Below are 13,330 nucleotides of genomic sequence, written 5' to 3' on the forward strand. Positions count from 1 at the left end.
CTTAAGCAACATAAATATAGTATAAGAACGGGACAAGAATCAAATGCCTTGTTTAATCATGTTAAAAACTATGATCATTGTATTGACTGGAGTAACGCCATCCCAGTTCTTAACTGAGATATATCATTGAATCTTCTATTATTAAATACACAAGGAATTATAATCTTAATATTAGTGATGGTCTGTACAAATTAGATAACTTTATTGTTGATAAAATTTGTAAAATGATAAGTTTATGAACGCTCGTTGTATGTTTTGGACAATCACATGTTTACCAAATGGCGTCCTGGCTTCGTCTCTTCGATGTATATCAACTGACTGTTATATTTCTCTCTTGTGTCTCCCCTGATGATGTGATTATGACACGAAAGTGCACTTGGCAACTTATCGTGTTTCATTTCCCCCGTGGACTCTTAAGAATATATATATATATATATATATATATATATATATATATATATATATATATATATATATATATATATATATATATGAGGACAGCAAGTAACCCACCCACACCCACAGCTGTTTGTGTGGGGGACGTGACGCAACTTCCCCCCCCAGCTCCCCCCCTCCCCCCCCAGCCACTTCCGGAAGGCTGTCTGTATCAAGGAATGTCACCCCCCCCCCCCACGAAATATGCCACCCCCCCCCTACCCTTCCTTCCCGGATGAACGGAAGAAAACGGAGGGAGGGAGGGGAGGAGAAACAGATAAACGAGGGAAAGAAAACGGAAGTCATCCAGACCTGGACAGAGTAAGGTCTAGAGTATGAAACTTGACGTTTTCTTTGTGTGTGTGTGCGTGGTGTTGGTATAGCGCCATCTGTGGCGTATGCCCGAATTACGCCCTACGCATTGTTTACCTCCACCTCCTCCCCTACCCCCCCACACCAGGAGATGACGTCACGCCACGTTCGTAATTTCGTTGTGTATTTCATGGCTTCGTCTCGCTTCGTTAACCTTTGGCGTTTTACTGTAAGCGACGCATCTCGTTTTCTGTTGCCTTTGTTTGTTTTTGTTTGTTTTTTCGTCTTTTTTTAATCTTCCAACCTTGATATTTCTCTCTCTCTCTCTCTCTCTCTCTCTCTCTCTCTCTCTCTCTCTCTCTCTCTCTCTCTCTCTCTCTCTCTCTCTCAGGTGGTTAGGCAGGCAGCCACCCACCCACTGGGGGGGGGGGGGGGTTGGTAACGCGTTACCACCATTACTAGTAACCCAGCCCGGGGGGGGGGGGGAGGGGGCTGCGGTAGAGCCGAGCCACCACTTCATCGGCTATCAAGTTTCACTCCTTCGTCCCAGATGGCTCTCTCTCTCTCTCTCTCCGTCTCTCTCTCTCTCTCTCTCTCTCTCTCTCTCTCTCTCTCTCTCTCTCTCTCTCTCACATCCGGCGCACTACAGGTTACCACGTCTACAGAAATTAACGTAGCGAAGATAACCTGTGGTCCAGCCAGCGATAACGGGGGGTTTGTTCTGGACGCTTCTACCTCAGCGCGGCTAACGGAAACGACGTGACGTCACGCGACGCGCGTGACGTCACGAGGAGCTGCGCGCGCGCCGGGGGTCTGGCTGGCTGGGTGAGGTGAGGTTGCCAGATACTGCCATATTGTCACGTCGTCACTCAGGAACGACTTGAACTGGTATGTTTGAGGACCCGGGTCTATGTACACACACAGTCCTTACTGGCCCAGGCCCGCACACTACACTACACACATAATTCATTATATATATCTTTCTTTCTTTCATACTATTCGCCATTTCCCGCGTTAGCGAGGTAGGGTTAAAAACAGAGGACTGGGCCTCTGAGGGAATATCCTCACCTGGCCCCCTTCTCTGTTCCTTCTTTTGGAAAATTAGAAAAAAAAAAAAAAACGAGAGGGGAGGATTTCCAGCCCCCCGCTCCCTCCCCTTTTAGTCGCCTTCTGCGACACGCAGGGAATACGTGGCAAGTATTCTTTCTCCCCTATCCCCAGGGATAATATATATATATATATATATATATATTTTTTTTTTTTTTTTTTTTTTTTTTATACTTTGTCGCTGTCTCCCGCGTTTGCGAGGTAGCGCAAGGAAACAGACGAAAGAAATGGCCCAACCCCCCCCATACACATGTACATACACACGTCCACACACACAAATATACATACCTACACAGCTTTCCATGGTTTACCCCGGACGCTTCACATGCCTTGATTCAATCCACTGACAGCACGTCAACCCCTGTATACCACATCGCTCCAATTCACTCTATTCCTTGCCCTCCTTTCACCCTCCTGCATGTTCAGGCCCCGATCACACAAAATCTTTTTCACTCCATCTTTCCACCTCCAATTTGGTCTCCCTCTTCTCCTCGTTCCCTCCACCTCCGACACATATATCCTCTTGGTCAATCTTTCCTCACTCATTCTCTCCATGTGCCCAAACCATTTCAAAACACCCTCTTCTGCTCTCTCAACCACGCTCTTTTTATTTCCACACATCTCTCTTACCCTTACGTTACTTACTCGATCAAACCACCTCACACCACACATTATCCTCAGACATCTCATTTCCAGCACATCCATCCTCCTGCGCACAACTCTATCCATAGCCCACGCCTCGCAACCATACAACATTGTTGGAACTACTATTCCTTCAAACATACCCATTTTTGCTTTCCGTGTGTGTGTGTGTGTGTGTGTGTTGTTGTTGTTGTTGAGAGAATGAGTATATAGAGAGGTGGGAGCGTAACCAATTGGACTGAGAAGGGGTTTTCTCTTGCTAGTAGGAAGGCACGTGTGCTAGTCGGAAGGGAGGAGGATGAGTGGTTCCAGGTGAAGGCCTAGTTGGAAGGGAGGAGGATGAGTGGTTCCAGGTGAAGGCCTAGTCGGAAGGGAGGAGGATGAGTGGTTCCAGGTGAAGGCCTAGTCGGAAGGGATGAGGATGAGTGGTTCCTGGTGAAGGCCTTGTCTACGTCAAGGATGTGCAATGTTGCTGTTACTGCTCATTTCATTAGGCTGGGGGGGGGGGGGGGGGGTAAAGCGAGGGTCTTATAGGAACCACCAATTGTGTCGAACGCTAAGGGAGGAGGCACATGTGGTCTGTCAGTTGCTGTTTGCAGATGACGTGGGTCTGGTGGCAAACTTGAGAATGAAACTCCAGAAGCTGGCTATAGAGACTGGGAGAGTGTGTGAAAGGGGGAAAAGAGGAGTGAAAATTCAAAACAGAAAACGAAAAGGCCATGAGGATGGAGGAGCGAGATGAGAGAAAATGCCTTATGTTTGAACTAGCTGGACCTGGGGGAAGTGGGGTACACTCGGGAGCTAAACCTCGCAGTGGATGTGACAGCGAGTGAACCACAGGGTAGATATGCGGCTGGGGGTTTTGGGTGGGGGGGGGGTGCCTTTGATCCAGGGTCCGTTCGTAAGCGTGTGACGAAAGGGTAAGGTCAGTGTCCTCTTTCAAAATTCGTGTATGCGTACGTGTGAACGTACAGTAACCCTGGTTGTGTGGCGTGGTTAGGCCCTGCGCACAAGAGGAAGAACGAGGCTGATTGTGCTGGAAGATGGCGTGAGGTGGGTTGCTGTTGGTGAGAGAGAGAGAGAGAGAGAGAGAGAGAGAGAGAGAGAGAGAGAGAGAGAGAGAGAGAGAGAGAGAGAGGGTGTGAGTGTGGGAGACGGGTGTAGTGCGCGAACCTACCAGGTTCCCTATTAGGTACACAGTCAACCTAGGTGTTCATCGTTCCTTAGGGGATGATGGATGGAATGGGTACCTAGCTTAGGGAATTATATATATATATATATATATATATATATATATATATATATATATATATATATATATATATATATATATATATATGATTATGTAGCGTTAATAAGTTGGCCTTAATGAGGACATTCAGTTGCCAGTGCCATCTCAGGTAACGTAAAAGAAAAGGTGTCGACTGATTGAGAGAGCAGACCAGGGTGTGCTGAAGTTGTGTACGTGTATCGGGAGGAGGAGTGGAGAAATACTGACGAGGAAGATTTGTGTCAGAAGTGGGAGTAGCATGGAGGAGCGGGAGAGAGCAAGATAGAAGGATGAAATGAAGGGTGCTGTGGGGTATCGGGGCCAGAACTTTCAGGAGGACAAGAGGCCTGTGTTACACAGAATGAATTGGAATTGATATGTTATGTAGGGAGGAGAGGTGTGAGGCAGCGTGCTGTCAGTGGATCGAACCTGGGGAGCTGAAGGCATGAGGATAAACCATGAAGTGATGTGTGGGTTTAGGTTGTGGCTAGGAAGCTCCTGCGGCGGTATACTGGTAGCCAGAGATCGGATGTGTATGAACGAGGCCGTCCTTCATTCATTCCCGGCGCTACTACATCCAAAACTAGAAAAAAAAATGTCCTTTGTAAACTGTGCCTTTCATTGCAAACCACAGCTGATAGTCAGGAGGTTGGAAGGTCTGGTTGCCTTGGTGGCCAAAAAAATGCCTTCTGAAGTTATTATTTGTCGAATTGCATTTAAATGCCTTCATTCTGAAGGGGGGGAGGAGGAGGAGGGGGGGTTGGAAAAAGTCAGTTGACACTTAAGTTCCCAGAAGTTGACTGCGTCCCCGGCGACTGTGGCGTACCCCACCAGCCCACATTGTGATCATGTGATGATGTCTCTCCTTCCTCACTCACTAAGGCTGTTGTCGGCTGCCACCGTCACCGGATGAACCGAACAGCGTTTCATCATTGAGGAATATAACCTCTAAAAGATCCTCACAATTTTCTGTAACGAAGTCCTTAAACCGTCGTCAGTGTTTAGTATATATTACCGTGGAGGCTCCAGCCATGGACAGATGTCCACATCAAGGCCGGATCTTAATTGAGGTAAAGCGAGGATTGTGAACGTGAAAAAGGAACAAAGGAAAGTGTTTATGAATATTGTAGAAAGTGAAAAGCCTGTCTTTTACGATGGGTCAGGCCATGGTTACTGGAAAAGGCATGATAGGGTAGAGATTTCCTAAGCGTCCAGGTGTGAGGAAAGAAACAGTTATCAAAACGGCCCACCCTTGAGTTGCCAAATACCTCATAGTAATCATGTGACGCAGCTGCTTGCCCAGTATTGTGTGGTCTAGCTAGTGGTGGGGGGCACACAAGCAGCCAGCTCTCGGGATCAAAAAACAAAGTAATACCTACAGAAGAGGGAAAGTGAACCAACATTGTGACGCAAGGTAATGGGGTCAAGTTTGGAAGTTAGCCTGGGAGAGTTTATAAGTGGGATCGCTTAGACTCAACTCTGTCAAGTAAGGATACAGAGCTAGAACCACCTTAGATCTGTGAGCAATACTTAAAAGGACGAATCCATCCCTTGTATAAACGGAGCAGATGTTCAGAAGAGAAGAAGTTTCGACATCTAAACAGGACACCCAGTTTCTAAGAGGCAGACTTGGCTATTCTTGTAATGTGGGGGTTTCCGAGAAAGAGTGGATGTTACCGTAATCCCAAGTATGCTTATCGAACCAAGAGTTCCACACGTCCACACTTTTCCTCCTTCCAGAAGGCGCGGCAAAGACGAATTAGGCATATAGCCTTACATGCTCACATCCTTTTACTATCTCTCATGTACAATGAATTGGAACCAGGGCGCCCCCTCGCCACATCCAGGCCTCACATACCGTACCGTCATTCCCCCTTGACCACCTTATGTCCCTTGGTTCATTCCATTGGTCCTCAATATACGCATTGTCAGAAGAATATGATTAAAAGCCTTTAAAAGCGTGACCTCGTCCCCGTGCGTATGGTACGCTGGCCTTAGACGTGGTCTGTAAGGGTCGGAAGCTAAGGTCAAGGTCATCACCGTATGGTACCTGTCCTGTTCATGCTCGTGAAAAAGGTCCAGTTGTTACCGGAGTGAAACTTTAGGAACTTGCCATAGGAACTTTTTTTTTCTAAGGAATCGAACGTGTACAGAACTTTTCGAAATGGTTTAAACTTGTGAAAATCCCATATCGTGGCCGAAACTGATATTTTTTTTTCTATACAGACATTCGTAATGACCCCAGACTGATAGATGATATAGGATTTAACGGAAGGAAAGGAAATTGATTGGGCTGTTTGTACCCCCATAGAAAAGCCCTGACCCCATTTTCTGTTGGGCGTAAACATTTTTGACACCAAAAGAAATTGTGTATATCTTGAATGTACTGATATTTGCAGCTTATTATCATACAGACGTGTGGATATCAGTGTCTATCGTAAGACTGAAGGCCCCATCTATTGACCAACAAGACGCTGGTTTCTGTCCACTTAGATGCGACCAGACTGAGGTGGTCCGAACATGTGGTTCGCTAGTGTCCGGTACGACCATTGTGCAAAGCTTAGTCGTGTTGTGAGCGCACGTGTGGGGTAAAGCTTAGTCGTGTTGTGAGCGCACGTTTGGGGTAAAGCTTAGTCGTGTTGTGAGCGCACCTGTGGGGTAAAGCTTAGTCGTGTTGTGAGCGCACATGTTGGGTAAAGCTTAGTCGTGTTGTGAGCGCACCTGTGGGGTAAAGCTTAGTCGTGTTGTGAGCGCACGTGTGGGTAAAGCTTAGTCGTGTTGTGAGCGCACTTGTTGGGTAAAGCTTTGTCGTGATGTGAGCGCACGTGTGGGTAAAGCTTAGTCGTGTTGTGAGCGCCCCTGTGGGGTAAAGCTTAGTCGTGTTGTGAGTGCACGTGTGGGTAAAGCTTAGTCGTGTTGTGAGCGCACTTGTTGGGTAAAGCTTAGTCGTGTTGTGAGCGCCCCTGTGGGGTAAAGCTTAGTCGTGTTGTGAGCGCACCTGTGGGGTAAAGCTTAGTCGTGTTGTGAGCGCACCTGTTGGGTAAAGCTTAGTCGTGTTGTGAGCGCACCTGTTGGGTAAAGCTTAGTCGTGTTGTGAGCGCACCTGTTGGGTAAAGCTTAGTCGTGTTGTGAGCGCACCTGTTGGGTAAAGCTTAGTCGTGTTGTGAGCGCACGTGTGGGTAAAGCTTAGTCGTGTTGTGAGCGCACCTGTTGGGTAAAGCTTAGTCGTGTTGTGAGCGCACGTGTTGGGTAAAGCTTAGTCGTGTTGTGAGCGCACCTGTTGGGTAAAGCTTAGTCGTGTTGTGAGCGCACGTGTGGGGTAAAGCTTAGTCGTGTTGTGAGCGCACCTGTTGGGTAAAGCTTAGTCGTGTTGTGAGCGCACGTGTGGGTAAAGCTTAGGCGTGTTGTCGGAGCACTTGTGGGGTAAAGCTTTGCCGTTGTGAGCGCACCTATTGGGTAAAGCTTTGTCGTGTTGTGAGCGCACATGTTGGGTAAAGCTTAATCGTGTTGTGAGCGCACATGTTGGGTAAAGCTTAGTCGTGTTGTGAGCACACCTGTTGGGTAAAGCTTAGTCGTGTTGTGAGCGCACATGTTGGGTAAAGCTTAGTCGTGTTGTGAGCGCACATGTTGGGTAAAGCTTAGTCGTGTTGTGAGCGCACATGTGGGGTAAAGCTTAATCGTGTTGTGAGCGCACATGTTGGGTAAAGCTTAGTCGTGTTGTGAGCACACCTGTTGGGTAAAGCTTAGTCGTGTTGTGAGCGCAGTTGACGTCATTCGTACGCAGTTGACGTCATTCATATTTAGAACATGGGAGTAGCATAACCCACTTAACGGTATACTCTTGTCTTTCCCCGACCAACAATGGGAGCACCACTGATGGTCGACCAGTCCCCGAGTCTCACACACACTCATCGCCCTTACGAGGAGACCGTAAAAGCACTCGGGGGGGAGGTCGCCTGGAGGACTTCGATGGACCCCGAGTCGTTGACGCGCTGCATCGCTAAAGGTCACTGAAGGCGTTACATGACGGAGGGACGTGTGCGTCCAGGCTGGGCTGGTCCTTCAGATGTCACGACGCAGTGTGTGAGGTTGGGCCCTCCATCAAGGGAGGAGGAGGAGGGAGGTTACGTCTTGAACCTAACCCTCGAGATGTTGGAGAGGCGTCGTGGTTTTGCCTGTGAGTGCTAGGGGGCCAAAAAGGGCGAGACGTGGTAAAAGATGAGAGGCAGATGTTCATGACGCTGTGTGAGGTGTAACTTTACCATTATTTCAGATATTAGGTTTGTAGACTATTGTGTGTCGCGTCTTTGCTCGCGAGGTGATATGGTGTCGCAATCGACGGGTCGGCATCCAGCCCGCTCGCTTACAGGGAGCTGGTCATTGACACGGACCAGCTAACTACCAGAAACGACCATGCCCATCGTAATCACCAGGCGTCTACAAGGTCTTATCCACCTCGTCCAGGTCACCAGTCACACCTCTGCCCTCAGACACCTCGCCCAGGTCACCAGTCACCCCTCCTCTGCTCACAGACCCACAAACCAAGCATTGGCAGTAGGTCGCAAGCGACGGTATGACTTCCCCAACACCAGGTTCCTCCCCGAGTCTGGTGCTCCAGAAAGCGATGCGCCAGACCCACAGCAACAGTTCGGAGCTCACCAGGTGTCTAGCGCCTCTGCCATGATGAGAGAGGCTGAGGAAATGTGCTTAATGAGACGGGCCTCGCCCGCACGCGGCCACCTGCGTCAGCAGATGCGTTGCCAGCCAATACCTCCAACGTTGCCTTCACTTCGTCCAGTGCTGCATAGATCCAGACATTGTCTTTCCTACGTTTCAACGCCTCTTCAACGCCCGAGGTGTTCACGATCACACAGCTTAAGATGTTTCACATCCTAAAGTAGTTTATAAACTGCTAAATCTCCCTTCCCTCCCTCCCTCCCTCCCCTCCCTCCACCGCAACATTGCCAGTTGACAGAGCCACCTGCGTGCGCGCTCGTCACCCCTCCCACACAGCCTCGTCAGCTTCCACACACAATACTACACCAAGAGTTCCTCCCTCACTCACTCTGGTTCTCTCTACACCAGCACCAGTTGCCGGGGAGACCCAGTGTCGACCAGTCAGTCGCCGGCCTTTTGGTCGATCTTCTCCACGCGCTCCTGGCTTCGTGATATGTTTTCTTCAACTTCCTGGACGCGCTTGTTCTTGCCCTAAATCTGTCTCAGTCTGGGACGTCTTTCCGGGAGTGTTGGAGGGCCACAGAGAGAGAGAGGATGACCCATCAAAGCTCCGTCGTCCCACCATGATCTTGGGCGGCAGAGAACACCTTATGTTTCTCCTGATCATCTGTTCTGTGATGTTCGTCCACCGAGGCTTCGTTCTTCGCAAGGGAGGTGTGTGTGGGGGCTGGCCAGCGGGCATGCGGGATCCCATATATGAACCCGCGTTGGGAAATGCTCAAAGGTGTTCAATACTGATGCTCATTGGACCTCTGCTGGTAAACTAAGAGCCGTTGTAATCATCAGACGAACTACCCAGGAAGCTGTGAAAGTCAGGTCCCAGAGATGTTCATTTTGCTAAACTGCTGAACATCCAAAGACAAGGTTCTTGGCAGAGAGAACGGCTGATTTCAGTCGCAAATCCCTCCCACCCTCACTCGCTTGATAGAGAGAGAAACAGTTGTTAGATTACACCATTTTTTGCCTCCACGCTGGAGGACATCGAAGTCGTCGGTTACCCGAAGACGTGTGACCACATCGAAGTCGACAATTAGCCAGTTATGGGCAGGGGTGTTGCCCCATTCACCAGGTCATGCCCCGAGCGAGACTTCGCACCGTCATCGCTCCAAATTAGTAGCAAAGTGGGTAGGTCTCATATTACACTGTTACACTGCACAGTGACTCTCGAGTTCACGGTCAACAGTGACCCAGTTTACCTTACGTTAGGACCATTTCAAACAGCTCCTCACCAGCAGCCAGTTTACTATCATACCTCACCCGTCATCACAGGTTACTTGATCCTGTTGCCCAAGAAGGCGTGATGTGTACGTAGCAGGAACCATTGTTGATAATTCAACTCTGAAGTTCTGGACACTTGAAATCTCATTCTCTTCTTTCAGATCGCTTAATGCATCTGTTGCGGTACAAAGTGATCTTCATTCCTATGTAATTCATCTTTAGTCCAATCATTTGCGAGTCTCCAGTTGTGGTCCTTGACATATCTAACGTATTTGACAGGATATGACATTAGGCTCTACCTGCTAAACTTCCTTCCTGTGTCTGTCCCACTTCTTCAGCTTCCCTGCTGTAGTCGTTGGTGGAGCAAAGTCTTTCTCTCTTACCCAATGAAGACTGGTGTCCCTCAGGGTTCTCTCTTGTGACCTTCTGTGTTCCTCATCTCTGATCTGTTTCCATCCTTGGTCTCTCATGCCCACGACAACTTCTCTCTACATTCTTCAAGTTAATTCCCCTCCACTTGTCACTCCTGATTTCGTTCTTTCACTGTGTCATGTGTTGTGGAACGCAACAGGTTGGGGAAGCAGGAACCTAGTTTTAACTGAACGGTGCCAAAATACAACTTTCTCACTCGTGTCTTTGCTATTCAGTCTCGGTGCATCTTCATGCCGTCGCACAATAACAAGACATGTTGGGGTAACCATATCCTCCACTCTGTCCTCGACACCTCACATTATAAACGCTTCAAAAGCTACTTCACAAATGTTGGGGATGTTATACGGGTCCCCAATGACATTACTTGTGAGCAGCTGGTGTTCCATGGCTACTGTGGCCTCATACAACAGAGCATAGGGTACTAATCGCCTACCTGGAGTGGCTTATCGACCACTTCTCTTGTAGCCAGATTGGAATGAATACAAAGTCTTCCGCATGATTAACTCTTCCTGCTACCACACGTCTTCAACCATCCCTCGCCGTCCACTGCGATGTTGTCTACTGGTGTATCATTCTGGCCTATGCTTTCTGGAGCTGCCTGCGTGTGTCGTACCATCCATCAACCACACTTACTGCATGCGACGGGCTGTTGCTTCCCATAGTTTTTTTGTGTGTATGAAGATCAACCACACGAGGATTGACCGTTAAGCTACCTCCTCCTCTCCTTATTTCGCTGAAGTGTAGAATTTTCCTCCATCTTTTGTATCTCTTGATCTCATCTTACCACCTTTAGGAGTCGATAGATAGATACCTGGAAGCCTGAATAGATCCTAGTTGCAACATATTTTCCTCCCTTATGTCTATTGTCTTCCCTTTCATCTGAGATGGCCCTGTCAGGGACGATTTCAAAAGGGGAAAAATGATGGTGGAATCCAAGTATGTTGCCCTTTTTTCCTCCCTCCTGACTCGATCCTTGAATACCACTTGACCGTCTGCATTTGGATACATTACTTCCAGTGTGGTATTTCCGTCGCTTGATATTGCTGACAGATCTGAGGCCATGACGTGGGGGGGGGGGGCCTGTTTGGTCCCCTTGCCTGATTTGGTGTTTCCCGTTGTTTTGCTTGCTTGGCTGTTTCCCCCTGTTTTGCTTGCTTGGCTGTCTCTCTTTGCTTTTCTCCCTTTGCTTAGATCCTGTTTGATATGTCCCCTGCTAAACTCCGCTTTGCTTTCTAAGCTTTTTAGCTTGGGTATATCCTTGCCAGATAACTGTAGATGGAATATAACCATCACTAATTAATGATAATCAACGTCTTATATCTAGGTTATATCTACTCATTTTTCTCTTATTTAACGGAAACTGTATAATTACTTATTTATTACCAATTTATACAGAATAGGGGAGAGAGAGTTAACACTCATATGGTCCCATCTCCCGATGAAATGTACCATCATGTAGCTTTTGAATCTCCTTGACAGTGTACTACAAACATTTATAGTTTTATCTCGTAGTTTTCACCCCCTAGCTATCCACCATCTCCAACCCATCTCCTGCTTCTGTCCATCCATTGTAACCAACTCCCTCGCCTGACTTCTTCTTGTAACCTCGAGAAGTTACCGTCACACCAACTCGCCTAGAACTGGTTGCCATAATTTGGCCTTAAACCTAGTTAATGTTAGGAAAAAATATGGTAAGGTTTATTTATGATCAGATGAACTAGCTTTGGGGCTATTATGTCTTATTAGCTAGTTAGTGAACCTACTAGTACTAATGTTTTCAAAAGTAACGTGGAGTTATGTTGGGGTAATTGGACTTCAGTAACTGCCAGGGTCGTTAAGGCCTGTCAGGTTTGTTAAGGCCGTTACGTCTGTCTGTGTGTGTTTGAACAAGCACAGTTTTTCTATGGCTGTTACCATTCCCTCAGAGTTGTGTACCAGACCTTATCACATTGAAGCCAGTGATGGAGATTAGGAGCGAAGACTGGGATAGGTTCACTATGGTTACCTGAGACCCGTTTGTAGACATTGGAAGATGACGTGTGGTCACAGCAATAGCCACCATCACACAACCTTCTGCTTTTCCATTGCCACCCTCTCTCACTGACGCCCTGGCATGGCTTCCCTCACCCTGCTGCCGGAGTAGGATTAGCATACGGGAGACATATGGAGATTGTCTCATTGTGCCTTATTGCCTTATCTCTCCCCACCCCACATGGTTAATCACCACACACACACAGACACACTCACACACACACACACACACACACACACACACACACACACACACACACACACCACACACACACACACACACACACACAGAGGGACTGTGCCCACCGTCACCAGCCCACCACACAAGCTGTACCTAACACTAACCCCCCGCCACACACAGAGACTGTGCCCACCGTCACTAACCCACCACACACACACAGAGGGGCTGTGCCCACCGCCACTAAACCCACTCGCCTCCCTACACAGGTTGCCCGATCCCTTCCCTGCCAGGGGATCACCCTGTGAGCAGGTACAGACTCCACTGGTTAAACCTGAAGGACATGGTCAAGCTATCACCCGTTTTCTGGCTTATGTTCTACGGCAAGATGCACAACATGGAGACGTGTGGCTTGCGCCAGGGCATCTTGTATCGCCTCCAGAGGCACAACGCCAGCAGCTTCTCCTACGAGGAGAAGGAGGTGGATAGAAGAGGAGGAGGAGACGACCACGCCCCTCCCGCCAGGGTCTGCAAGGACGACAAGGTCCTGGTGTTAGGGGAAGGATCCTACGGATTCATCTCGTGTGCAGAGAGTAAGTGGGTTGAGTTTACGATAAGATGGTAGATAGGATGGATTGGACTCGCTCTCGTTTTCCCAGCACGACGGCACGACACACACACACACACACACACACACACACACACACACACACACACACACACACACACACACACACGCATACACACACACACCCTCTCCTACTCCTCCTGCTGGCGGCCTGGACGACACGGTCAAGGGGTCGTGTGTCGTCGTGCTTACAAGTGGGAAGGGGGTCTCTCTCTCTCTCTCTCTCTCTCTCTCTCTCTCTCTCTCTCTCTCTCTCTCTCTCTCTCTCTCTCTCTCTCTCTCTCTCTCTCTCTCTCTCTCTCTCTCTCTTTACCGTCGTGATCCATCGCTGGGGGTCCCA

At 48.5% G+C, this 13,330-nt stretch overlaps 2 protein-coding genes across 4 annotated transcripts in view; both read left to right on the forward strand.

Annotated features, from left to right (window-relative positions):
* The window catches only part of l(1)G0289 (lethal (1) G0289), a 523,775-nt gene that overhangs the window by 311,292 nt on the left and 199,153 nt on the right, over positions 1 to 13,330 (forward strand). The gene's annotated exons all lie outside the window — the stretch shown is intronic.
* The window catches only part of LOC139746646 (uncharacterized), a 44,704-nt gene that overhangs the window by 7,585 nt on the left and 23,789 nt on the right, over positions 1 to 13,330 (forward strand). For both annotated transcript variants that reach the window (XM_071658069.1, XM_071658070.1), the window contains exon 2: positions 12,632 to 12,955. In XM_071658069.1, coding sequence (XP_071514170.1) covers positions 12,632 to 12,955 — 324 coding nt within the window. The remainder of the gene's footprint in view (positions 1 to 12,631; positions 12,956 to 13,330) is intronic.

This window comes from Panulirus ornatus, chromosome 65, assembly GCF_036320965.1.
Source record: "Panulirus ornatus isolate Po-2019 chromosome 65, ASM3632096v1, whole genome shotgun sequence".
Classification (NCBI taxonomy): Eukaryota; Metazoa; Arthropoda; class Malacostraca; order Decapoda; family Palinuridae; genus Panulirus; species Panulirus ornatus.